General features: G+C 45.1%; 1 protein-coding gene across 4 annotated transcripts in view; it reads right to left on the bottom strand.

The window, feature by feature from the left end:
• Positions 1-597: 597 nt before the first annotated feature.
• Positions 598-24,493, bottom strand: part of LOC310861676 (extracellular matrix protein 2-like) — a 34,646-nt gene continuing 10,750 nt past the window's right edge. For all 4 annotated transcript variants that reach the window (XM_083769238.1, XM_083769240.1, XM_083769239.1 and 1 more), the window contains exons 7-11: positions 23,920-24,052; positions 22,631-22,788; positions 22,153-22,292; positions 8,051-8,377; positions 598-2,710 (exon numbers count right to left, since the gene is read on the bottom strand). In XM_083769238.1, coding sequence (XP_083625364.1) covers positions 2,545-2,710; positions 8,051-8,377; positions 22,153-22,292; positions 22,631-22,788; positions 23,920-24,052 — 924 coding nt within the window. In that variant the 3' untranslated portion in view covers positions 598-2,544. The remainder of the gene's footprint in view (positions 2,711-8,050; positions 8,378-22,152; positions 22,293-22,630; positions 22,789-23,919; positions 24,053-24,493) is intronic.

The following is a 24,493-nucleotide window of genomic DNA, read 5'->3' as shown; positions in this document are numbered from 1 at the left end:
CCCACGGTTGTACTTTTGACCCTCCCCCCCCCCCAACTCCACCCTAAATACTGCCATTTAATTCCACTTAGCCTGTCCAAGTAATAATAAGTAAAATGTATGTACCTATAGCTAAGTTGTCCAAGCTCCGCACCATGGGCAACTACCAGGCCTTCTGTTCAACCGGTGTACATTTCGTTTGTTTTATATTTGGTTGCACTTGGGTGTTGCGCTCTGAAAATAGCAGATCTACAATCTCACAACGCGTCACGCACTAAATATCATAAGGTTTTAGGTGAATAAATCTACAGTTGATTTTGTCTAGTAAAATGTGTTTTGGCAGACATTGATGGCATCGTAATGCCTGATTTTACACTTGCTTGCACTCAACGCACTCGCAAGCTGCGATGCGCTGTGAGCTTGTAGATCGGCTATTTTCAGACCACAACACCAGAGTGCAACCAAGCATAAAATGACTTGTCTTTTAGTTCTACTGGATCTCTTCTCCACTAGTACCCCCTTTTAGACTCGAGGAAATCCACACTGCATGTGAGGTATTCAAATGAGGCACGCTCTCAAAGTACCTCAAACCTGAAGTTTTGGAAAAGCACAAGAAGGCATAAAACAACTTCCATTTATTTTGCATTCACAACCCTGTCATCAGCATGGTGTCAGTGTAAGTTACATTAGTTCAGTGTATAAAATAAATGACACATTTTGTACAGATGGATTCAAAACACTGAACGTCGTACTGACTGGATGCATTAAATGAAGACAAAACAGACCAACAGGTAGGTTACAGTAAATGGAACGATAAAATGAGAGCTTTGTTCGACTCAGTCTGCAGAGGACACACGATGAAGTGATTACCTCGCAGATTGTGAAATCTTATGGAGTGATGATAGTATTGGTTTACATAGATGAGAGGAAAAATATGTCATATGATAATAAATGGAGGAGACAGATAAATAATAGGAACTCAGAGGAGTCCTTGCACGTGCATGTCTGCCTCTGTGTGTGTGTGCGGGTTTGCGTGCGTGCGTGTGTACGGTATGTATGTGTGTGTGCGTGCGTGCGTGTGTGTGTGTGTGTGTGTGTTTATTAGCAGATTGATTCACCCAGCTGGTGGCCGCTCAGATGCTCATGATGATCACATGATGATACGTTAGGCACCGTTTCCCAAACAGTGGGTCGGGACCCATTTGTATGTCACGGACCAATTCTTCAAGTCACGACTGGAGTAAGTTGTGACTCGTGACTAGGCATGTAACGATATATCGTATATAGATATAAATATTAATACCGACAATATGAATCGATTTAATAAAATATAATCGATTTTCAAAAAAGGGGGGCTACGTGAATTATGGTGTGTGATATGAAATGTGAGCTTTAATCATATTCCACCATTGGAGAGAAATGAGACAGTCATATATATTGTAGAGGGGAGCTGTGTGTGTCTGTGACTGTGCCCAGGTGATGGTCGTTGATGCTCATTAATACATCAAGTAGATCACTGTTAAATAGATCTACATATATCCTGAGATGCCATCAAAGAAAGCTTTTTTTACATGTTAACTCGAGCTAGGTTCTATACAAGAAAGCAAGTTTACAGTTGTTGCACAGAAATTAAGTAATTTTACAGAAATGAGACAGACTCCACATGCAGTCACTTTCAGTAGTAGAGTTCTGTAGAGGGGAGTCTGTAACTGTGCCCAGGTGATGGTCGTTGATGCTCATTAATACATCAAGGAGGGCAATTTTGTTTCCACACTAATGCTACTTCTTTTGCAATGTAGTTAAATACAAAATGTGAAAAAAGCTTGGGGGGAAGATTTATTATATAAAATAAATAAAAAACTGTAATTTTGGAAAATATTTTCTGTTTAAAATATTGTGAAAAAATCTTATCGTGAACCTCATATCATGATACGAATCGTATTGTGAGTTGAGTGAATCGTTACATGTCTACTCGTGACCCATAAACTACAGTAGCCTACTTAAGACCACTTTTCAAATATTATATATATTTTTTTACATTTCAGACAAAATAGCCAATATTCCATACAGGTTGCCAAGATATCCCTATAGTGTCCAACTATGGTGTATCCCAAGGTTCTACTGGAAAGGCTAGATGGCTCGCCCGCGCTGCTGGCCAATGGAGAGCGACGTCGCCACATGGCGGCCATCTTGCTACAGGTAGCTCTCCCACTCCTAACATTGTGTCTATGGGGCATGTACTTTTTAAATAACCATAACGTGCTATAAATTTTCAACCGAGTTTGGGTGGTTTGTTATAAATGCATACTATAATGGACTTTCATATAAAAATAACTTTAAGCTGATAAGCATCCTGAATCATAGCCACGTTGATAATGTTTGTAATAAACCAAACGGTAAATCCATCATGATTTCAGCGAGTTAAAAGAGTATTTTTGTTTGAGCTGATCACCAGCTACTGTACCACAGAACGTACCAGAAAAGTTCACTGAAGCAAGATGGCCGCCGTTGACCGACACCGGAAACTCCGCCTTGCGCCATCTAGCCTTTATATAAGTCTATGCTTTAGCCCCCTCCATGCTGTGGCTGTAGAACAAGCCCGTTGTGGGCGCTCACACAGGACAGGCTCCTCTTGGGAATCTGCGTCACGTCCAGAAGGTTGTTCTCCAGGTGCAACGTAGTCAGCGGGGAGGCTTTACGAGGGTGGCACAGCGCCCACTGCTGGAGAGACCTGCAGCCGCAACACACACGCACACACGCGCACGCACGCACACGCACACGCACACACACACACACACACACACACACACACACACACACACACACACACACACACACACACACACACACACACACACACACACACACACACACACACACACACACACACACACACCCCCCACAGGTATTTTACTCAATTTAAAGTAAGTAGGCCTACAGTATACACACAGACTAGAGCCAGGGGTCCTCAGGCCAAGGACCCCTTAGCTGAAAGAGAGAGGTGAAGCAGGGACATTACATGTTGTAAAATTGTATGGCAGATTACACTTTTTAACTAGAAAAAGTGCCCTTCTGGGCACAGGTCTCCACCAGGATGAGCAGATGTGAAGAATTCCAGGCAAAGGTTTTTCCTTGGCCTCTAGGGAGTTGGCATACAAAGTTATCCACAGATCCGTGCAGTTAGAGGTAAAAACAGTTTTCGGCCAGTTATAGCGCCACCTTGAGGCTGAGTTGAAATTGTTCATGTGGCATTGCGTCCTCGGCCTAGTGGGAATGTGGGTGCACAATTTCACGGAAATCACGCGATGTGTTCATGATTTGCAGCATTTTGTTTGAAACTGAGCACTCCTGTGAACTTTGGAAGCCAATCTTAACCAATCAGGATGGAGTCTGAGAAATGTGAAAGACTGGTTTCGTTGAATGGCTCTAGAGAGACTGTGTACCAATTTGCGTGATGTTTGGACAAAATCTGTAGGTGTACTGTGCAAAAACTTGTTTTGCACAAAGCGGCCTCCTGGTGGCGCTATAACAGGCCGTTCTGGAAAGTTTGGGGCAGAGGTTCATCGTTGGCATCCAGGGAGTGTGTGTGCAAAATTTGGCATCGACCAGGTTAACGGTGGCCGAGATTAGCTGCTCACGGACACACGGACGGACGGACGGACACACGGACACACGGACGGACGGACGGACGGACGGACGGAGTGCAAAACATACTCTCCCCCCATGCCTTCGGCCTGGTGGAGACAATACATTTCATAGATGGCTTCTAAGACTTGTGTAGAGTTTTGTTAGATTCATGTCAATGTGAATTGACAGTTAACCACTTAAACCCTCAATACTTAGAAAACGTAATTCTAAAGCGAGACATTGTGAGCTTGTAGATCTGCTATGTTTGGCTAATGTTGCCCTCAAAATAGGGATTCTATGGTTCAGTGGTTAATCACAGAAACATCCCCCCCCCACCTACTACTTAGGCGGAATATATCATTTTGATTCTAAAATGGATAGCTATTAGCTACAGTGGTGCCGTATGAGGTGGATAAATCAGCCCTGGGCCGAGACATGGACTCTCACAGCACAGCAGGGAAACGCCCTGGACAGACGGCCTCTACACAGGAATGCTACGAGTGGCACTTATTGGTGTCCCGTGGACGGACGGACCACATAAAAAAGGAGAGGATGTCTACGGGAGCCTCCTCCTATACCACGGGTCACAGACAAGGTCAGCCAGGGACAGAAGGGTGAGGCTGGTTCGCCGTAGACATAGAAAGGTATAGACGCAACGACGTAGAGTCTGTGGGGGCCACGGGGCTGCAGCCCCCATGAAGAATCCTAGGGCCCCTTTAGGCCCCCATGAAGATTTTCGTGGCCATTTTATATTTACATTACAGATTTCCTGGGAATTATTGACCCTCTGTGACTATGTCACAGTCAGAGCATACTATTTACACATATTTACACTGTTCAGAGGTGTTAAAAGGGTTGGGTGCGGCCACCAAGTACTAAATGCTAATCGGGTTTCTTTTGTTTTCACCTAGCCAGGGAGGTATAAATATGCCTACAGTACAGTACAGTGCCCTGCTTACTTTTCATTCACAATGAAACCGCCACCAGCTAAGAAGGGTCGCTTCGTCCAGAGAAAGCTACAGTTCGCCAGTGATGCCAGCCTGCCTGTCGCCGCTTAAACCTACCGCCGAAGCAGCTACTCCGAGTCCAACGGTTCTTTTAAGAGCCAATAATTCCTGCAGCAGTAACCAGCAGAGAGAGAGATACTGTTCGCCGCCAGCCTGTCGCCGCTTAAACCCGCCGCCGAAGCAGCTACTCCGAGTCCAATGGTTCTTTAAAGAGCCAATTGTTACAAGAATTTAGTAAAGAAATTGGACGTGTCTGACATAGCCAACGAGTTCATTGACCGCTGTGCTGTAAGGAGAAACACTTTCCTCGTGTGCTGAATGGTACGTGAATAATTGATCATGCTGAAATGCTGCAACAATATGCTGAAACAATTTAAATCTTTACTATTGATCATTGAAAATGTTGAAACAATTTAATTCTTTACTGTTGAACATTGCATGCTGAAATGTTGAAACAAGATGAGTGAATCATGTGTTCTGAAATCGTACCGCTGTGTTTATTAACAATCTGTAAATAAAAGTACCAGCAAAAAAAAAAAAAAAACGCTGCGGGGGGTGCGGGGAGGCGGGGCTGCGGATTATCATAACTCTTCGGCTCTGTATAGACGCCTCCTTTGGCTCTGGGGTGTAGGGCAACATGGAGGCAAGCTTTTGCGGAAGCTTGCCATGCTATAGGGTGAAGGGGAAAAGGTGCACCACCACCTACGTAGGCACACTGCGGTGCGACGGCACAGCTAACAACACTGCATTAGTGTTGACAGAAAATTCTGATTTAGTTTTAGTGTTTTTGAATAAAATTCCATTTAGTTTTCTGAAATGTTTTAATGTCATGTTTTAGAGTCTAGTTTTAGTTGACTAAATATCATAAGAGTTTAGTTGACTAAATCTACAGTTGATTTTGCCAACTAAAATGTATTTTGGCGGGCCTTGATGGCATCGTAATGGCTGATCTACAAGCTACAGATCTACTCGTTGCACTGTAACGTGTTGTGAGCTTGTAGATCAGCTATTTTTTCTGAGCTCAACCAAGCATAAAATTACTTGTCTTTTAGTTCTATTGGATCTCGCCTCCACTTGTCCCTCCCTAACATTTTTGTCTAGTTTTTCTTTGTTGATGAGATTGTCAATATTTAGTCTTATAGTTTTAGTCATCATAGCTTAGCTTTCATTTAGTTTTTGTCAGTGAGAAAAAAGCCCACACTGAAGTTGGGGTTGTTCACTGTGATGTCATTCTGTGATGTCACCGGACAGTACACTAAAAACAACTGGGAACATTCCCAGTGCACATATCATGAGAATGCACCTCCAGATGTCCGAACCTGTCTGAACCGGAAGGACCATGTACTGGCCTTAAGAGGACAGTACGTTTTAACAGCGGCCGAGCATCGCCCGACTCATCGCCCGAAAAGATTAATTATTTTTATCTTTTCGGGCGACGTTGCCCCGCCCACTATTCGACCATCACCCGTTCGAGTGCTATCGCCGGTAGTCGCCGGGTCCCATGGATAAATAATGCACTTCCGGAGAATTCGTCTGGCTGTCGCCCACTGTTAAAACGTACTGTTAGCCTACCAGTGTACCTTGTAATTCTACCAGTTACCCTTAAAACTAAGAAAATCGCTGAAAGAATATATTTTTTTAATGACAGATGTAGTCACTACGACCACAAATGTCCCAAGAAACTAGCTAGCCTAGCCACCGAGTTTGCTAGCGCTCTGGGAGAACAGAGCGGCTGAATTCTTTGTTTTGATTAGGTGGTGAACAATGCTGGTTTAACCCACGGCTAGAAGGCTGTTTCAACCAATCAGATTGCTTCCTCGAAAGGACCTGTGGTAGAATTCATGGTAAACCACAGCCTCTTGTGGCATATTGTTTTATTAATTACTCTATCAAACTTTTTATTCACAATTGTATTTAAAAACACTGCACACTTGGGCAAAGGGGAATAATTAATTTGCAAACTTTACATAATGGGCATTTCTGGGCACGGTGCCAAAACAAGCCCAGTGATTGGGTGATTAGTGTGAGATTATGCTTCCCAGGGCTCTAATTGGACACTTATTTTGCAAGCAAGAAGCAGGAAGGACACAAGGGTTCTCTCACCCACACGGAGCCAACCTGATTGGCAGCCCCTGGTGACCAGTTGGGACTGTTAACACTTCTCTCTATGGTGTCTGTATAGGTTTTACAGTACATTGGAGGCATGTTGTGCATCCATTATGGTTGTTTTTTTTTGTTTTTTTTTAAGATATTTTTTTGCGGCTTACGCCTTTTATTGATTTTTGAAGGGACAGACAGTAGGCTGACAGGAAACGGGAGAGAGATGGGGGGATGACATGCAGTAAAGGCCGTGTCGGGTCCGGGAGTCGAACCCGCGGCACACTGCGACTGGATTACCAGTCCGGTGCCCAGACCGTTACGCTATGGCCTGGGCCATGGTTGTTTGTTTATCATGATAACAAACATATGAATCCATTATGGTGGTATGTGGTAAAGTCATGAGGACGTCCAACTGTTTAACTTGGTTTGTACAGTACGGGAGGCTAACGTCCATGATGTCATACATGGTAGCATTTACACAGACCCCCCCCCCCTCTCTATGCTACAATGTAAATATGTAGCCTTCATGGGAACTGATGGTTGCCAAGCCATGCAGGCCCATAGGTCAGGGAGCGTATCTCCTGTTTCTGTAGCTAGAACTTGGGGTCATCCAAGAATCCACAAGCTCAAAACGTGTCCTTTTGATGCTTTTGTGTGACTCTTTAGTGTGATAAAGTAGGGTGAATAAAACACAAAAAGTTAGAATACAGATATTTAAGAGGTTTCTGCCCAACACATTACTTATCACATACCACATATCTTATCTCAAGTACTAAAAAGAAGGAAAAAATAGTAAAGCACACAAGGACCCATACAGGGAAAAAACCTTTACGTACTGTACTCTTTGTGGATAATGCTAAGAGACCTTTCAGTTGTACTTTTTGTAGCAAAAGTGTGTACTGGTAAATATCTAAGACCCACACAGAAGAAAACCCTTTACCTGTACTTTTGGTGGTAATATAGTGCCCAAACATTCTTTTCCTGAGTGGGTCTTGATGCTTTTGTGTGACTCTTTAGTGGGATCAAGTAGGGCAGTGGCTTCCTACCAGTGGGCAGTGGCTTTCAACCAGTGAGCAGTGGCTTTCAACCAGTGGCCAGTGGCTTTCAACCAGTGAGCAGTGGCTTTCAACCAGTGGCCAGTGGCTTTCAACCAGTGGCCAGTGGCTTTCAACCAGTGAGCAGTGGCTTTCAACCAGTGAGCAGTGGCTTTCAACCAGTGGGTAGTGGCTTTCAACCAGTGAGCAGTGGCTTTCAACCAGTGGGCAGTGGCTTTCAACCAGTGAGCAGTGGCTTTCAACCAGTGGGCAGTGGCTTTCAACCAGTGAGCAGTGGCCTACCTGATGTGGTTGCCGTCCAGTCGCAGGACCCTCAGTTTCTTAAACATGGGGATGCGCGCGGGGACCGTCCTCAGCCGGTTGTTGTCCAGCAGCAGCTCCTGCAGCGAGCGGAACAGGCCCAGGAAGGACAGCCGCTCCAGGCCCTCGTCCCCCAGGTCGTTGTAGGACAGCCGCAGGCTCTCCAGGCCCGGCTGGAGGTGCTTGAGCACCTCGGAGGACACACGGCTGATGGTGTTGTGCTGGAGGCTGAGGTGTCGTAGGCGGCGCGGCAGGTACAGCGGCACGGTGGTGAAGCGGTTGTACGACAGGTCCAAGGATTCCAGGACGCTGTGTGTGTGTGTGGAGACACAAAAGGGGACAAGTGATGTCAAGGTACGGACTCACTGCGACATTGAACAGAAAGTGAATGAATGAATGAATGAATGAATGGTTTATTTCTGTGTTTTTCGATTACATGGTTAGAAACTTCAATTTAGTTTTCATAAACAGAGGTGACACTGAAAAAGGTGACGGCTGAAGCCAAAGCTTATTACGCCCACCCTTTTTACTTTTACTTAGTAACTTAGTTACAGACAAAACATAACAAAACAGAGAAAAAAGAAGAAGAAAAATCTGAACTTAGTTCAACAAAACGAACCACAAGCAAACTGAAAACCATAATCAGAGAGAGAGAGAGAGAGAGAGAGAAATACATTGAAGGGATTTAGCTGAGAAGATGGGCAAAAGAGAAACATTTTGTCAAATTCACCCTTTGGCATTCAACTACTGTAGCCTTGAATTGATAAGAAAGAGCACACTGAATCACAAACAGATTCGGCAGCCATTCATTCAGACAGACAGACAGACAGACTGACAGACAGAGACGGAGAACAGACACCGCTGAGAGACAGGGACTTGAACGCAAAGCGCGATGGAGGAACCGAGGTGGCGTCACATCACTCCAGATCCAAGGACCTGTCCACTTTGCAGAAGTGTTTTACAATGCACAGGCGCAGGACTAGAGACGGGGCTTGCCACTTTCACTCTGCCTCCAGGGCGCCGGACTGATGAGGGCCTCTTTGTTTTAATAGCTCTGCCTCACTTCTGGACTCCCACAGCTGGAGCCGACGTTGGCCTGTTGTTGGCCCCGGGTGGGATTACAGAGCGGGAGGACGTTGGCCTGATGTTGGCCCCGGGTGGGATTTCAGAGCGGGAGGGAGGCTACGCTGGAGGGGGGTGGGGGATATATTCCACAGTGTAGGAGAGTGGGGGAATAGAAATAATGAACCCTGGGGGGTACACAAAGTGAGAGAATATGAGGGTTTAGGAACTTTAGGGGCCCTTTAGGCTTGGGGGGCAGAGATGTGTGGGCTGCACGTGAAAGGGGGGGGGGGGGGGGGGTGGTGGAACAGATTGTTCAGAACTAATAGGGAGGTGTTCTGGGATTGGTGCAGAGACAGAATTAGGAGTGAGGAAGAATCGTGATAGAATTGCATTATATTGTGGTTGTTTATCTAACCTTCACTCACAGGGGTCATCGCCATGCTGGCTGGTGGTGGACATTTTCGTCAAAATGTGTTTTTTGCCATGGACATACAAAATGTGTGGTCAATAATAATACCAGAAACACATCAAGAGATAGCCCTGAATGACCAACAGGAACCAAATGGATCCTTATGGGTCCCTATATGGTTCCATTTGTACACAAATAAAACATTTGAGAACCACTATACCCACTAGTACTAGTTGGACTCATAATATGCCATAGTGTCATAGTAAATAAGTGTCATACATATTCTGGAGAACTTGGCATTCAGTAATTGGGTCTTATGTGGCACAAAGATGTGCCACGAACAAGACCAAGTCTTTGCCACGGACACATTTGTCTGTGTACTGACCCCTGTTCACTCATATTACCTTACTTTGTTCATCTTTGTGCGTAATAATATAATATATGATATGTTGTAGCTTGTAGGAGCCAATATGTCTCAGCCAGGCCTATTGTTTTGGTACAGCCTGTCTTGTTGTGGCTCAGCTTTTCCTTAGTAGCAGAGTAGAAGAACTATGGTCTGATCCCTGTGCTCGCTGGCAGAACCACCATACCGACCTGAGTGTGGTGTGGTGGAAACAGAGCTACACTTTCTAGTTTCTAACCACCTGCCCAACTATACCAAGACATCAGAGACACACATTTCCCACAGATTACACACACCCAAAATGAGTTTGAAACTATGGCCGACAACAACAATCTGCTATCAGCAGCAAGATTTGTGAACTGTTGCGATAAAAGGTTAGCCAATGGAATACAAACACTAAGGACTACTATCTGTATATGGAGTAGAACTGTAGACCTACAGTACTGCACATGTAAACAGACCGTTAAACACATCTGAAATGTGAGGATTTTTTGTGACTGCTATTTGTTTCAAAAAAACTTTATAGCCAGTATAACATGTGCTGACGCAATGTGACATAGCTCTGTTTATGCTGTACGCCCTCCAACTGTATACTGTCTCCATTTTCAACAGTTTTTATTATATTTGTCTCCACCAGGCCGAAGGCATGGGGGGAGAGTATGTTTTGCACTCCGTCCGTCCGTCCGTCCGTCCGTCCGTCCGTGAGCAGCTAATCTCCGGCACCGTTAACCCGGTCCATGCCAAATTTTGCACACACACTCCCTGGATGCCAACGATGAACCTCTGCCCCAAACTTTCCAGAACGGCCTGTTATAGCGCCACCAGGAGGCCGCTTTGTGCAAAACAAGTTTTTGCACAGTACACCTACAGATTTTGTCCAAACATCACGCAAATTGGTACACAGTCTCTCTAGAGCCATTCAACGAATCTTTCAGATTTCTCAGACTCCATCCTGATTGGTTAAGATTGGCTTCCAAAGTTCACAGGAGTGCTCAGTTTCAAACAAAATGCTGCAAATCATGAACACATCGCGTGATTTCTGTGAAATTGTGCACGCACATTCCCACTAGGCCGAGGACGAAATGCCACATGAACAATTTCAACTCAGCCTCAAGGTGGTGCTATAACTGGCCGAAAAGTGTTTTTACCTCTAACTGCACGGATCTGTGGATAACTTTGTATGCCAACTCCCTAGAGGCCAAGGAAAAACCTTTGCCTGGAATTTTTCACATCTGCTCTTTATAGCGCCACCAGGAGGCCGACATATGTAAAACACATTTTCTATTATTACTCCTTCAGATTTTATCCAAATTTCACGCAAATCGGTACACATGATCTCCATAGTCATGTGATCAAGAGAGGTTTGTTTGATTTCTCATATTCCATCCTGATTGGCCATGATTGGCTCCTACAGTTTTCAGGAGTAGCCCGCTTTGTACAAATCGCCACAACTCCTCAACGCAGCGTCCGATTGCGATGAAACTGTGCACGCATATTCCCACTAGGCTGAGGAAGAAATCCTGGTGGAGACCTGTGCCCAGAAGGGCACTTTTTCTAGTTTGAAATATTTTCTCATGCCAATAAAGCTCCTTTGAATTGAATTGAGCGTTATTGTACTCCCTCCCCATGACATCATGCATATTAAAGCATAAACACAACCACCTTGAATGTTGTCTCCCAGCTCCTCTTGCCTACAGACTTCCACGACGCAAGGTGGTAACAATGGTAGCATACAGGGGGGTTAACTGATCGTATGCAGCTGTGTGCATTTACAGGGGGCGTGCAGACAGCTCACAACACCACAGCAAGCTCATTTCCTGTTCCCCAGGCACCCACTTCACTTACAGACCATAAATTGTGGAACGACCAATGCAGTGGTAGATCGAACACCAAACAGCTAGGGCCAATGGCTGCGGAGCGCAGCCGGACGGGAGAACCAATGAGGTGTGAGCGAGGAGAGAGGGTGGGGCATGATGCGTGTGTCGTTGGATGTTGACATATAAGACACATCAGCGAGCGCTCACTTCCCAGCAGCGCATGGTGGAAAAGTACTCACACACGTTTACTTAAGTAAAAGTATCAATAATGCAACGTAGAAAACACTACATTTACTTGAATAAAAAAGTACAAAGTGTTGGTCTGAAAATGTTCTTAAAGTACCAAAAGTAGGGAAGTACTCATTGAAATTGAAATACTCCAGTAAAGTAAAAGTACCTCTAAACTGTACAGTACTTGGGTAAATGCAATCAGTTACTTTACGCCACTTGCTTCCCGGCACTCTTAAACGTGTCTGAATCAATCAACTCTGACCTCTCGACACGCCAACACGCGCCACGACGACTCTCCTCAGAGTGGCTTTGAAGCTCATGGGAGTTTTATGAGTCACGTTGGTTCCTTGTTGAGGGCTTTCATAGAGACAGCAGGAGTTACCGGATCAATCGGAAACAAACAAACAAACTGCCAAGGAGTGGTTAGTGGTCCATATTCAATGAACCCATTAAAACCGGGAGAGCATCTGTGACATTTTACTATTAACCATAATTGTGACTGCAGGTCGCAGTTTACTATGAAAACATGCATGTCACGTCCATCTGTTGATCTGACCTCATCAAACCCTGTGCATTCAAGACACGCTCCATATATGGCCATAGTACAGAATGCACTTATCGCTTATCGCTCTGGTTCAGTCTCTGTCCTTTTAATACTCTATGGGTTTAACCCAGGGAGTTGGGTCGACTGCAGGAATCCTGGCCTGGGTTATACAGGCCTTCGTGTTTCACAAGGGCGTCATAAAACATCACGTTAATACGACCATAAAGACTTTTACTGAAACAGAGATGGGGACGCGACGAGGGCCGCGGAAACGAGAGAGAGCACAATGACAACATTTAAATAGAAACACGCAGAGGACATTGAGCAATTAAGGCAACAAACAATCAAACATGCACGCACATGTACAATTACAGAGTATTTCCAATTTTCAATACCTTTACTTCTACTACCATTACATCTCAGATCCAAATAATGTACTTTTACTCCACTACAATTATTACTATTTTTAGTTTCTAGTTACTTTTGATTATCATTATTAAATATATATTAACTACTTCAGCTTTCTATATTTTCTACAAGCTCACAACGTGATGCATTGTCAGCTTGTATTTTCACAGAATTGTGTTATTTCAATCACGCACGCACGCGCAAACACAAACACATTCTAAGGCTAAGGAAGTTTCTCCCCCCGTCAAGAAGTTGGCCAACTGTAATCGATCCGATGGTCCATTCCTTCGAGGAGCTGGAATCTATTAAGAACCAGGATGACACACACACACACACACACACACACACACACACACACACACACACACACACACACACACACACACACACACACACACACACACACAGAGCCCCCTTCTGTGTGTGTTCAACTGTGCCAGTGTTACTCAGACACACTTATGCAAGTTGGCACACTAAGTGGGCAAGACAGGCCTGCCAGGCAGCCGGGCCGGCAGTCAGGCGGGCCGTGCCAACAGCGGCAGCCAGCTGAGGCGAGACCGGACCTAACCGAGTGCCCAAATGACTCGTCAACATGACGGATGGGCTCTCGACAGAAGGCGTCAGCCAAGCATGGCCCGATCCGTCTGCCGAGGATCTACAAGCTCACAGCATGCTGTGTCTGTGGCGCGCTGTGAGCTTGTAGGCCGGCTATTTTCAGGCACGGAGCGTGGCTGAAGTATGAATCAGGCTTATGTCTGGATATTATTCTTCAGGATATTATAAACTGATTTGTCATCGGATGATATGAGGGAACATCACGGCCCATTTGTCAAGCTGATGGAGGGCGGCGCGTACCGTTCAGCGCACGTTTGGAATCACTGCACAAAAAATATGATTTTAATAATTTACTTGTGCAAGAGGAGGTCTGTCACAGACCTCCTCTTGCACAAGTAAATGTGTACAGTATGTGTCAGTATGACTGTATGGCAACAAATATTGCTTGTCAGAAATCTTTACTTAGTTTGAGATGAAACAATGCATGTTGCAACAATTTGGAAATTGGTCTGCTGCAGAGCTATGAAACACCTACCATCTAGACTAGATGGTAGGTGTTTCTGCCTATCCCTTTAGGCAGAAAACTTTAATATTTCTTATTAAAAAGTAAAAACCTGTTGGCAAAAGCCATCAAGTATCTGGGACATTTCCAAGGTTGTTTTGTTAATGACTTCTTGGCAGCACAGCACACAGTATCATCCAAAAAAACTTCAGCATACTTGCTGCATACAGCTAGTATGCAGCAATAATGACAATATTCTGATAAAGAAAATAATATTTGCAAACATCCAAAAATAATAAAACGGGGCACGGTACATTTGAAAACATATTACCAGTAATGCAATTATTGTGCTTATGTAGATTTATTGTTGGATGGATGTAAACAAAAACAAACCATGCTGCTGTGTTGAGTTTAGTTTAGTTTTAGTCACATTTCAGTCATCTGAAAAGTTTTTGTTTTAGTCTTGTTTTAGTCAGAAGTCTACTAAATATAAGATTTTAGTTGACTACATCTATGGTTGATTTTGTCGACATAAAGGCCTTGATGGCTTCGTAATGGCAGATTTTACAATTGGTTGTGTAGCAGAGTGGCTCACATTACAACCTCAGCCTGATGGCCTAAAAAGTCTATTATCTCCCCCGAATCACAGGGATATTACTTTGGGTTAGTGGTTAAGATGTTGGCTTTCCACTATGCCTAAACCTAACCCTATTTCTAACCTTAACGTCAGAAAAACTATGCCTAAACCTAACCTTATTCCTGACCTTAACCTCAGTAAAACTATGCCTAAACCTAACCTTATTCATAACCTTAACCTCAGTAAAACTATGCCTAAACCTAACCTTATTCCTAATCTTTAACTCAATATGCCTAAACTTAACCTCAGTAAAACGGTGCCAAAACCTAATCTTATTCCTTAACTTAACCTCAGTAAAACTATGTCAAAACATATTTCTTAATCTTAATCTCAGTAACACTAAATACAAGAATACAAGAAGCGTGTGGTTGGCGTGAAAAAAACAAACTAGGGGTGAGCGTGTTTTTGGTGAGCCTTCCGGTTAAACCTGATGGCCCTCTGAGCATTTCACTGTGTAGTAGTGTGCCTAGATCTGCATACGTTATGACAGACAGAGTTATGGAGTTATGGCGAGGACATGACGGAGAACACGGTTGACGTGGTGTTAGAGCTGCAAATTGGAATTGATGGGTTCATGCACTGCCAGAAGATGAAAGGAAATACGTGTGTGTGTGTGTGTGTGTGTGTGTGTGTGTGTGTGTGTGTGTGTGTGTGTGTGTGTGTGTGTGTGTGTGTGTGTGTGTGTGTGTGTGTGTGTGTGTGTGTGTGTGTGTGTGTGTGTGTGTGTGTGTGTGTGTGTGTGTGTGTTAAAAGGTAAGTAAGAAAGCAAGTTAGTCGTGCCCTGAGGAAGAGAAGCTAATTTCACAGCTCTCAAGAGCAGCATGATTTATGCTCAGATAATTGTATACGTGTGTTGTCTGATTGTACAACACACGTATACTGTACACACACACACACACACACACACACACACACATGCTGAATTTGCGCGTACTGTTCACTCTGCACATTTTTAAAGCGCTGGGCCGCTCCTGTCCAAATACACCGTCTCAGACATGTCTGAAGCAAGTCTGCAGACTGTGACGATTAACTGTAATACAGCATTATATCCTCTCTCTATCCATTAAGCTGAGCCATGGACAAATGAGAAAACTATTATTACTGCGTAACGTATGTGTGTACTGCAAACACTCTTGCGCGCACTCACGCGCGCGCACACACACACACACACACACACACACACACACACACTCTCGTACTGTAGAGCAGTGGTTCCCAAACTGTGGTGCATGCACCCCCTGTGGTGCGTGCACCCCTTGTGGTGCGCGAGCACCTTGTAGGGGGTACGCGACATGAAAAGGCTAATGGTGGTGCTTTGGTTTTATTTTAAATTAACATATTATGCCAATATATGGCAAGTATATGCAGAATATAGCCTATGCTGCATATATATGCCATATTCAGGTTTATATATGTGCATATATGTGGATAAATAGGAAATATATGTCTCTATTTAGCTTATTCAATTTATATTTCCATGTGGGAGGGGGGGGGGGGGTGCATCAGCTAGGTCGGGAGGTAACAGGGGGTGCATGGCCAAAAAGGTTTGGGAACCGCTGCTGTAGAGGAATCCACAGAAGGGTGCCCTGGGCGCAGCCATTACTGAGGTGTAATCAGCACTGAATAACTACACCTGGCCAACAGGGCACTGCAGCCATGGAGGGCACCCCTCTGTGGATTCGTCTATACTTGAGGGCATCAAAGTATTTGGGACGTAGATTTTATGAATGCCATTTAAATAAAATCCCACATATTTAACCCCACACACAGTGGTACTTTTTCCACCACCGCTGTTCCCCCCTCCCCTCCCGCCCTCAACCCTCCATCCCTCACTGTCCTGTCCCCCCCCCCCCCCCATCCATCACACCCTGCCTGGCAGGAGGCTACAAAAACACTGGCTCTGTCCGTCAGATCCAACCCTCACTAACCAGAACCAGCATGATCCGGTTCATTCTCATCTTCCCCTCTCTCTCTCTCTCTCTCTCTCTCTCCCTCTCTCTCCTCCCCCCTGCCCCCCCCCCCCCTCTTTCTCTCCGTCTCTGCATAATGTCCTGCTCATCTTAGATCATGGTCTCTGAGCCTGTCTGTCACAATTATACACACATTAAACACAAATGTGTAGTAACGGAGCAATAATAATTACACATTTAATTTCCACTTCAATGAGTTTCAAATCTCTCTCTCTCTCTCTCTCTCTCTCTCTCTCTCTCTCTCTCTCTCAACACAATGCAGAAAAAAGTGGTTCAACATGGCATGGATTAAGTCTCACACGTCCTAATAGAAATTGATCAACGACATCTAATCTGTCTGTTGGAAGTCATTGCTCTTCTCTTCTTTGTGCGTGCGACTGTTCTTGCCAGCCTTGATGGTGACACAGTATTGAGGTTTAAATTGGTTAATTGGTCAACATGAATCCAGCGCCCGGGTGGCACAGTGGTAAAAGTCCCTGCCCACCACCACGGAGGTTGTGGGTTCGAATCCACCATGGTGCAACTGGCTTTGTGGGTCGTACATATAATTGACCCATGTTCAGGGGAGCGACGATGATATGGGTCATTGCACATACTCCTACGGGCTGGGGGCCGCACCTGTCAGTGGGGAGTGTTGAGTGGGAGGAGTAGGACGAAGGCCCTGCATCCTCCCGGTGGGGGCTCCTCACTGAGTGGGAGGAGTAGGATGAAGGCCCTGCATCCTCCCGGTGGGGGCTCCTAACAACAGAGTGTGAGGAGTAGGGCGAAGGCCCTACATCCTCCCGGTGGGGGCTCCTCACTGAGTGGGAGGAGTAGGGCGAAGGCCCTGCATCCTCCCGGTGGGGGCTCCTCACTGAGTGGGAGGAGTAGGGCGAAGGACCTGCATCCTCCCGGTGGGGGCTCCTAACAGAGTGGGAGGAGTAGGGTGAAGGACCTGCATCCTCCCGGTGGGGGCTCCTCACTGAGTGGGAGGAGTAGGACGAAGGCCCTGCATCCTCCCGGTGGGGGCTCCTAACAGAGTGGGAGGAGTAGGACGAAGGCCCTGCATCCTCCCGGTGGGGGCTCCTAACAGAGTGGGAGGAGTAGGACGAAGGCCCTGCATCCTCCCGGTGGGGGCTCCTAACAGAGTGGGAGGAGTACGGCGAAGGCCCTACATCCTCCCGGTGGGGGCTCCTACCAGAGTGGGAGGAGTAGGACGAAGGCCCTACATCCTCCCGGTGGGGGCTCCTAACAGAGTGGGAGGAGTAGGACGAAGGCCCTACATCCTCCCGGTGGGGGCTCCTAACAGAGTGGGAGGAGTAGGACGAAGGCCCTGCATCCTCCCGGTGGGGGCTCCTCACTGAGTGGGAGGAGTAAGGCGAAGGCCCTAAATCCTCCCGGTGGGGGCTCCTCACTGAGTGGGAGGAGTAAGGCGAAGGCCCTGCATCCTCCCGGTGGGGGCTCCTCACTGAGTGGGAGGAGTAGGGCGAAGGCCCTGCATCCTCCCGGTGGGGGCTCCTCACTGAGTGGGAGGAGTAGGACGAAGGCCCTGCATCCTCCCGGTGGGGGCTCCTAACAGAGTGGGAGGAGTAGGACGAAGGCCCTACATCCTCCCGGTGGGGGCTCCTCACTGAGTGGGAGGAGTAAGGCGAAGGCCCTGCATCCTCCCGGTGGGGGCTCCTCACTGAGTGGGAGGAGTAGGACGAAGGCCCTACATCCTCCCGGTGGGGGCTCCTCACAGGCAGAGCCAGTAGGATATACAACAGCAGTGACAACACAGAAATGTGTGTGGAGGAATTAATTGGCATAACGACTAAATTAGGGAGAACAAGGGGGTAAAGATAATTGGCTACTATAAATAAAAATCACACTTGTATTAAGTGAATTCGCAGCGAGGGCAGTATTTATATCAGCCAGATGACGTCCTACGTTGTAATTTACTGCCCTAAACAAACATTAAAAGTCCATAGACTTGGCTGTCACTGCATGATGTAATTTCGGAAAGCCATGCATTGGAGGGGCTATACCGCTGCTCAAAAATGAAGTCATGAATCCAACATACACTAATGATATACTGCTGTCCAACGAGTATCTATGACATTTATGAAAGAGTTTAATCTGCAAGACAATTAATAATGTAGTGGGGTCTAAGCTATAGGGGTCCTCTGGTTGTTTAAGTCAGTTGTTCTCAACCAGTGGTACGGGGACCACCAGTGGTCTTTGAGGGGGTTCCAGGTGGTCCCCAGCTAAATGATGGAGAGTTGGTAAACAAATGGACCCTTATAGAGCTTTAACTCTTGAGAGCGTAAAATTAAACCAAATGGATCTGTACGGGTCCAATTGGTTTCATTTTACGTCTACACAAGACAATGGAGAAGAATAGTTTTTTTTTATCAGTGTTTGCCAACAGCATTGAATTGTGGACAAAATCTTAGCCAACGATAACAAAATATTCTTCAGTTTTGGGTCTGCAAGGCTAAATCTCATCAAATGGTGGTCCGTCCGTGGTTCAAATGCCACATAAATAATGGGCACTTGATGTGAAAATGTTTGTGGTTTTTAGTGGTTACACTTCCAGTCTGGTCTTAAGTTAAAGTTCAGTGATCTATGGTTCTGTTCTCGAGGTCAGCTTTCTAAAATAGCGAACCCCGCTAATGAGCCCGCCGTGCACGCACAGTGGAAGCCTGGCGCTCTAATGAGATCACGGGTCAAATGGGAAAGGGTCAAAGGTCAAATGAGCACATCATGGCAGTGGCAGCGTCACACTGCTGCCTGGCTTATGGGCTTTAAGGTTTAAGGAGAACTCCATTAGGACTGACCAATAAATATTGGTTTTGACGTTTTACAGTGTTGTTTTCTTTACTTTATTAAAAGTAAAAGTATCAATGCTGCAATGTAGAAATACTCTGTTACAGGGGAAAAAGTCTGGAATTCAAAACGTATTCGAGTAATAGTAAAATGAAATTGTAATCAAAATGTTCTTAAAAGTAACAAAAGTAGAAAGTACCCATTATGAAGTGAATGTCTAATTTCAAGTTTTCAAATGTATATACATATTTTCAAAATAGCTTGCATTTCATCTCCTTCCAAATGGTTGAACTAGTAACTGAAGTTTTCAAATAAATGTAGAGGAGTAAAAGTACAACAGTCGGACTGAGATGTAGTGGAGTAGAAGTAAAACTATTGGAAATACTCAAGTGAAGTACAAATACGTTGAATAAAGATAAGAAGAAGCGCTGCGTGGTTATCAGTAACTGGAAACAGGTACTCGTTAGAGAGGGTTCGATAATAGGTAAGTTCCTTCCTCTGTGGTAGTGGGACAACGCAGACATCAAGTGCAAATAGGGGTGAACTCAAAGAAAATCCAATGCACTCTGTTCAGTACAATTTATTTTCATGGCTCAGCTTAGGCAAAATGTAAAAAACTAAACGACATACACGTAAGTACAAACACCTCATATATATTTACAGTACAATACAGTACTTAAAAGTAATTTTCTTTGGTTACAATACGTGTTAAAAAGCTCTATATTGTGATAGTATTCATTGCTATAGAATGTTTGTTCTCCATGTCTCTCCAGCGTTTTATTAAACAGAAAATGCCACCCGTGTCTGTCCATTAAGCCTGTGCTCTAAATTTTGTTTTTCACCAGCTGTTGCGGTTCCATGCACGTTTGGTTAATTATCTTCCTAATGTCTTCCTTCTTTTGCTTTGTTTTATTTCTCTGTGTCTTTCAGACCGTGCATGGTTTTATTTCTCTGTGCCTTTCAGACCGTGCATGGTTCCTGGGAGTGGATCAGGCAGAGAGAACAAAACAATCTCCCTCTTTTTGTTGCATTTTTCTCTCTCTGCCTCTGTTCCCCTGAAGCTCCCACTGTGGTTCACAAGGATCCCAGGGAGCGAAGAAAAAAACCCACTGGAATTCACTATATTTAAACAACACACACACAAACGCGCACACACACACACACACACACACACACACACACACACACACACACACACACACACACACACACACACACACACACACACACACACACACACACACAGTCTCGCTCTCTTTCTCATTCTCAAGCTCTCCCTCACACGAACGCTCATCAAAATGCACAAGGTCAGCTGTCAAAACTTCCAAGATATGTGTCCATGCTTGTGTCTGTGTGTATGTGTGTGTTCGTGCGTGCGTGCGTGAGTGCGTGAGTGAGTGCGTGTGTGCGTGTGCGTGCGTGCATGTACGTGCGTTCGGCTGTTTGTGCGTCTGTGTCTCATATATCCGTTTATATTGAGGACTTTTATTTGGATTTATTTATAATTTAACCTTTATTTAACCAGGCAAAGGCAAAGCTTAAGAACAGAATCATTCTTAATTACAACTGCGGCCTGGCAAAAAGGCGGGGGAGGAAAGGGGGCTAAATAAAGGACAGGCACGCTAAACAACAAACAGAACTACTAATCTCACATTGAATCTATTATCACTAATCCAGTTAATCATCACTTAATCCGCCGAGGACAGAAATCTTTGTGAAGTGTTTTGTTTCATTCTAGAATGAAAGCCAGGGGACACATATACTGTGTTATTGTGAATCTCATTCTGTGTTCTTAAAAATGAAAATAACAAATAATATAATATATAGGCCTATATTAAAAAGAGCACACAGTTTAGGAGGCCAAATAAAATAGGAGTTGAGTTGAAGATACCAAAGTTCAGGGCTCCCTCTTGTGGCTGACAGGGGGGACTACAACACATTAGATATTACAACGCATGGACTGCTGGAATGCACTGTATTGTTTCCCCATCAGTTCTGCCACTGCTGTGAACTGTGCATGGGAAACATGAATGGGCTTTCTCTCTGTGGAGACACAAAATGTCTGTCACTTCTGTGCTCTACTACACACGTACAATGTCAGTGTAATGGGGGTCTGAGGCCTAGTTGCACAGCAACCAAATAAAAAGGTTAGAGAAGCACTGCTGTAGAATTGTTGAGGACAGCATGTGTTGAGGACAGCACTCTCACTCCTATGAGTTAGGGTGGGACCGATGACCATTTTAATGACATCATCGTATTGGCAATCATGTTTTCCAAAATGTGAGCTACAAGCTCAGCTTGTAGATCTGAGCTATACGTTAAATGTTAAATAGCAAATGTAATCTGTTTTTCAAATTGATTATCGGCATGTCAGTGGTCTAGGACAGTGAGTCTCAACCACCAGTGGTTCGGGAACCACCAGTGTTGCCTGTTATCGTTTGCCTGTTATCTCTGATCTCTCCTATGAAACCACATCAATACAGCATGGAATTGTGGACAGAATCTTATCCAACGATAACAGAATCTTCTTTAGTTTTGTGTCTGCAAGGCTAAACCACTGGTCTAGGACTCTGCAAAATCGGGTTCGGCATCGAACCCAGAAATCGGGCCATGGCGCCGTGCTGGAATGTACAGATGAATAGTGGATGTATGTACAGATGAATAGTGGATGTATGTACAGATGAATAGTGGATGTATAGATGAATAGATGGATGGACAGATGAATAGATGGATGAGTAGAGGGAGGGATGTCTTACGTGAGATGGACCCAGGCCCCGGTAGCAAGGCTGTACTCGTGCAGCACGTTGTGACTCAGATTCAGCTCCTTCAGATGGACACACTGTCTCAGACTGACTTCAGTCAACGCCTCGATGCCGTTGTCGTTCAGTTTCAGCTCCTGTACGCAGACAGATGACACATGCATGGAGAGAGTTAAAAAGGACACTGCATTGTTGTCGTGCAGATTGTAGGAGAGCAATAATGATAAGCGTGACACGTAGTGAGCTTCAAGTAGATCTGCTCTTTTCAGCATGCAACCAAGTGTAAAATCAGGCATTATGACGCCATCAAGGCTCGCCAAAATACATTTTTGTACAACTATAGATTTAGCAGACAGAAATCCGGCCCATGATATTTAGTCGGCTCAAACAAAAACATTTCAGATGACTAAAATATAACTAAAATTAAATGGAATTGTATTCAAAAGACCGACTAAAACGACATAAAACACTGGACCTTTAGGGAAGCAGGAAGGCCCTCTGGCAGGAAGCGGAAGCGGTTGTGAGCCAGTTTCAGGTGCAGGAGGCCCTCTAGTGGTCGGAGGGCCAAAGGGGACACGATGCTCTCGTAGAGGCCGCTGTCCTCTAGCTCCAGAGACAACAGACTGGACAGACCTGAGGACAGGACAGACACATTACAGAGACAACAGACTGGACAGACCTTAGGACAGGACAGACACATGATGGACAGACACATTACAGAGACAACAGACTGGACAGACCTGAGGACAGGACAGACACATGATGGACAGACACATTACAGAGACAACAGACTGGACAGACCTTAGGACAGGACAGACACATGATGGACAGACACATTACAGAGACAACAGACTGGACAGACCTGAGGACAGGACAGGGACATGATGGACACATAAGTGCTCTTGGCTGTGCAATTCGAAACTGACCCCAGTAAAAAGCCAAAGTCCCCCCCCCCCCCCCTTATGCTGCGTTCACACGGGCAGATGCAAAGATACAGTCTACCATTCATTGTCAAAGGAAGCCAGCGACATGAAGATGCAAAGATGCATTTGACGTTTGTAGCTACAGTTACAAAGTTACAAAGCTAAAAATTGAAGCTGAGCTGGGTTCAACTTTTAGATGCAGAGCTACAAAGCCACAGCTGTAGCTGCAATGACACGCGGCACTACGGACACACGCTTGATGACGTCACGACCGCGTGCGCAACAGATTAGAGCAAGGCGACAACGTGACAAATTATGCTCTGTGATCTTTGCATCTTCCCGTGTGAACGCAGCATTACTGTACATATTCCTTCTTCTGATTTCTAACTGATGATATGATGTTTTTGCATAGTACTGTATATCTGTATTTCATTAAATCAATGTCCTGATGAATTTAACTAATATGAAGGACCCTGATGGAAACAAGCCCATAGTGCTCTCTTGGGTTTTAAATCATCTTAGCAGACCTTGTATTGAACTGTACTTTCCTGTGCTTTTTTCTGCAAATTGCAAATAAAGTGTTCAATTAATCAACCAACGGACACGGGACACTGATGAAGGTTCATTGTGAATTTTTACAAATTCAAAGGTATAGAACTTTCAAAGAACTCTTGTCCTGTGCAATCAACAGACACTTTTGGTGATTCTGCCTACTCCTCTCTGTCAAAAACACGCACACACACACACGCACACGCACACGCACACGCACACACACACACACACACACACACACACACACACACACACACACACACACACACACACACACACACACACACACCTGTGAAGCAGTGAGCGGTAAGTGTGCTGAGCTTATTTCCGTTCATCTTGAGCTCCTCCAGAGAGGCAGGCAGCGGAGGGATCCTGGTCAGATGGTTGTTGTCCAAGTTCAACTTCCTCAGCCGGTTCAGATTCTATAAGTACAACACAACACACAGAGACCAGAGGTTTACATTCTATACAACACAACACACAGAGACCAGAGGTTTACATTCTATTCAACACAACACACAGAGACCAGAGGTTTACATTCTATACAACACAACACACAGAGACCAGAGGTTTATATTCTATTCAACACAACACACATGTAGAGATCAGAGGTTCATATTCTATACACACAGTGGTTCCCAAACTATTCAGGTCGAGGCCCAAAAGAGAGCCACTTTGGTTTCCATTTCAGGGCAAGAAATACCAAGGAATTTTCCGTTCCGTTCCGTTCTGAACCAACTTCTAGGGTTCTAAACCAATTATTCTTTAGTAGAAACAATCTGAACCTGTTCAAAATTAGGTGGGGAAACAATAACGGAACCGGTTCAACCCCGGTGGACAAGGAGACCAGAGAGGGAACCGAG

The sequence above is a fragment of the Protomyctophum parallelum genome (genome assembly GCF_964188405.1).
Source record: "Protomyctophum parallelum genome assembly, chromosome: 7".
NCBI classification, from domain to species: domain Eukaryota; kingdom Metazoa; phylum Chordata; class Actinopteri; order Myctophiformes; family Myctophidae; genus Protomyctophum; species Protomyctophum parallelum.
The sequence above is the reverse complement of the archived record's forward strand: the minus strand, read 5'-3'. Positions and strand labels throughout refer to the sequence as shown.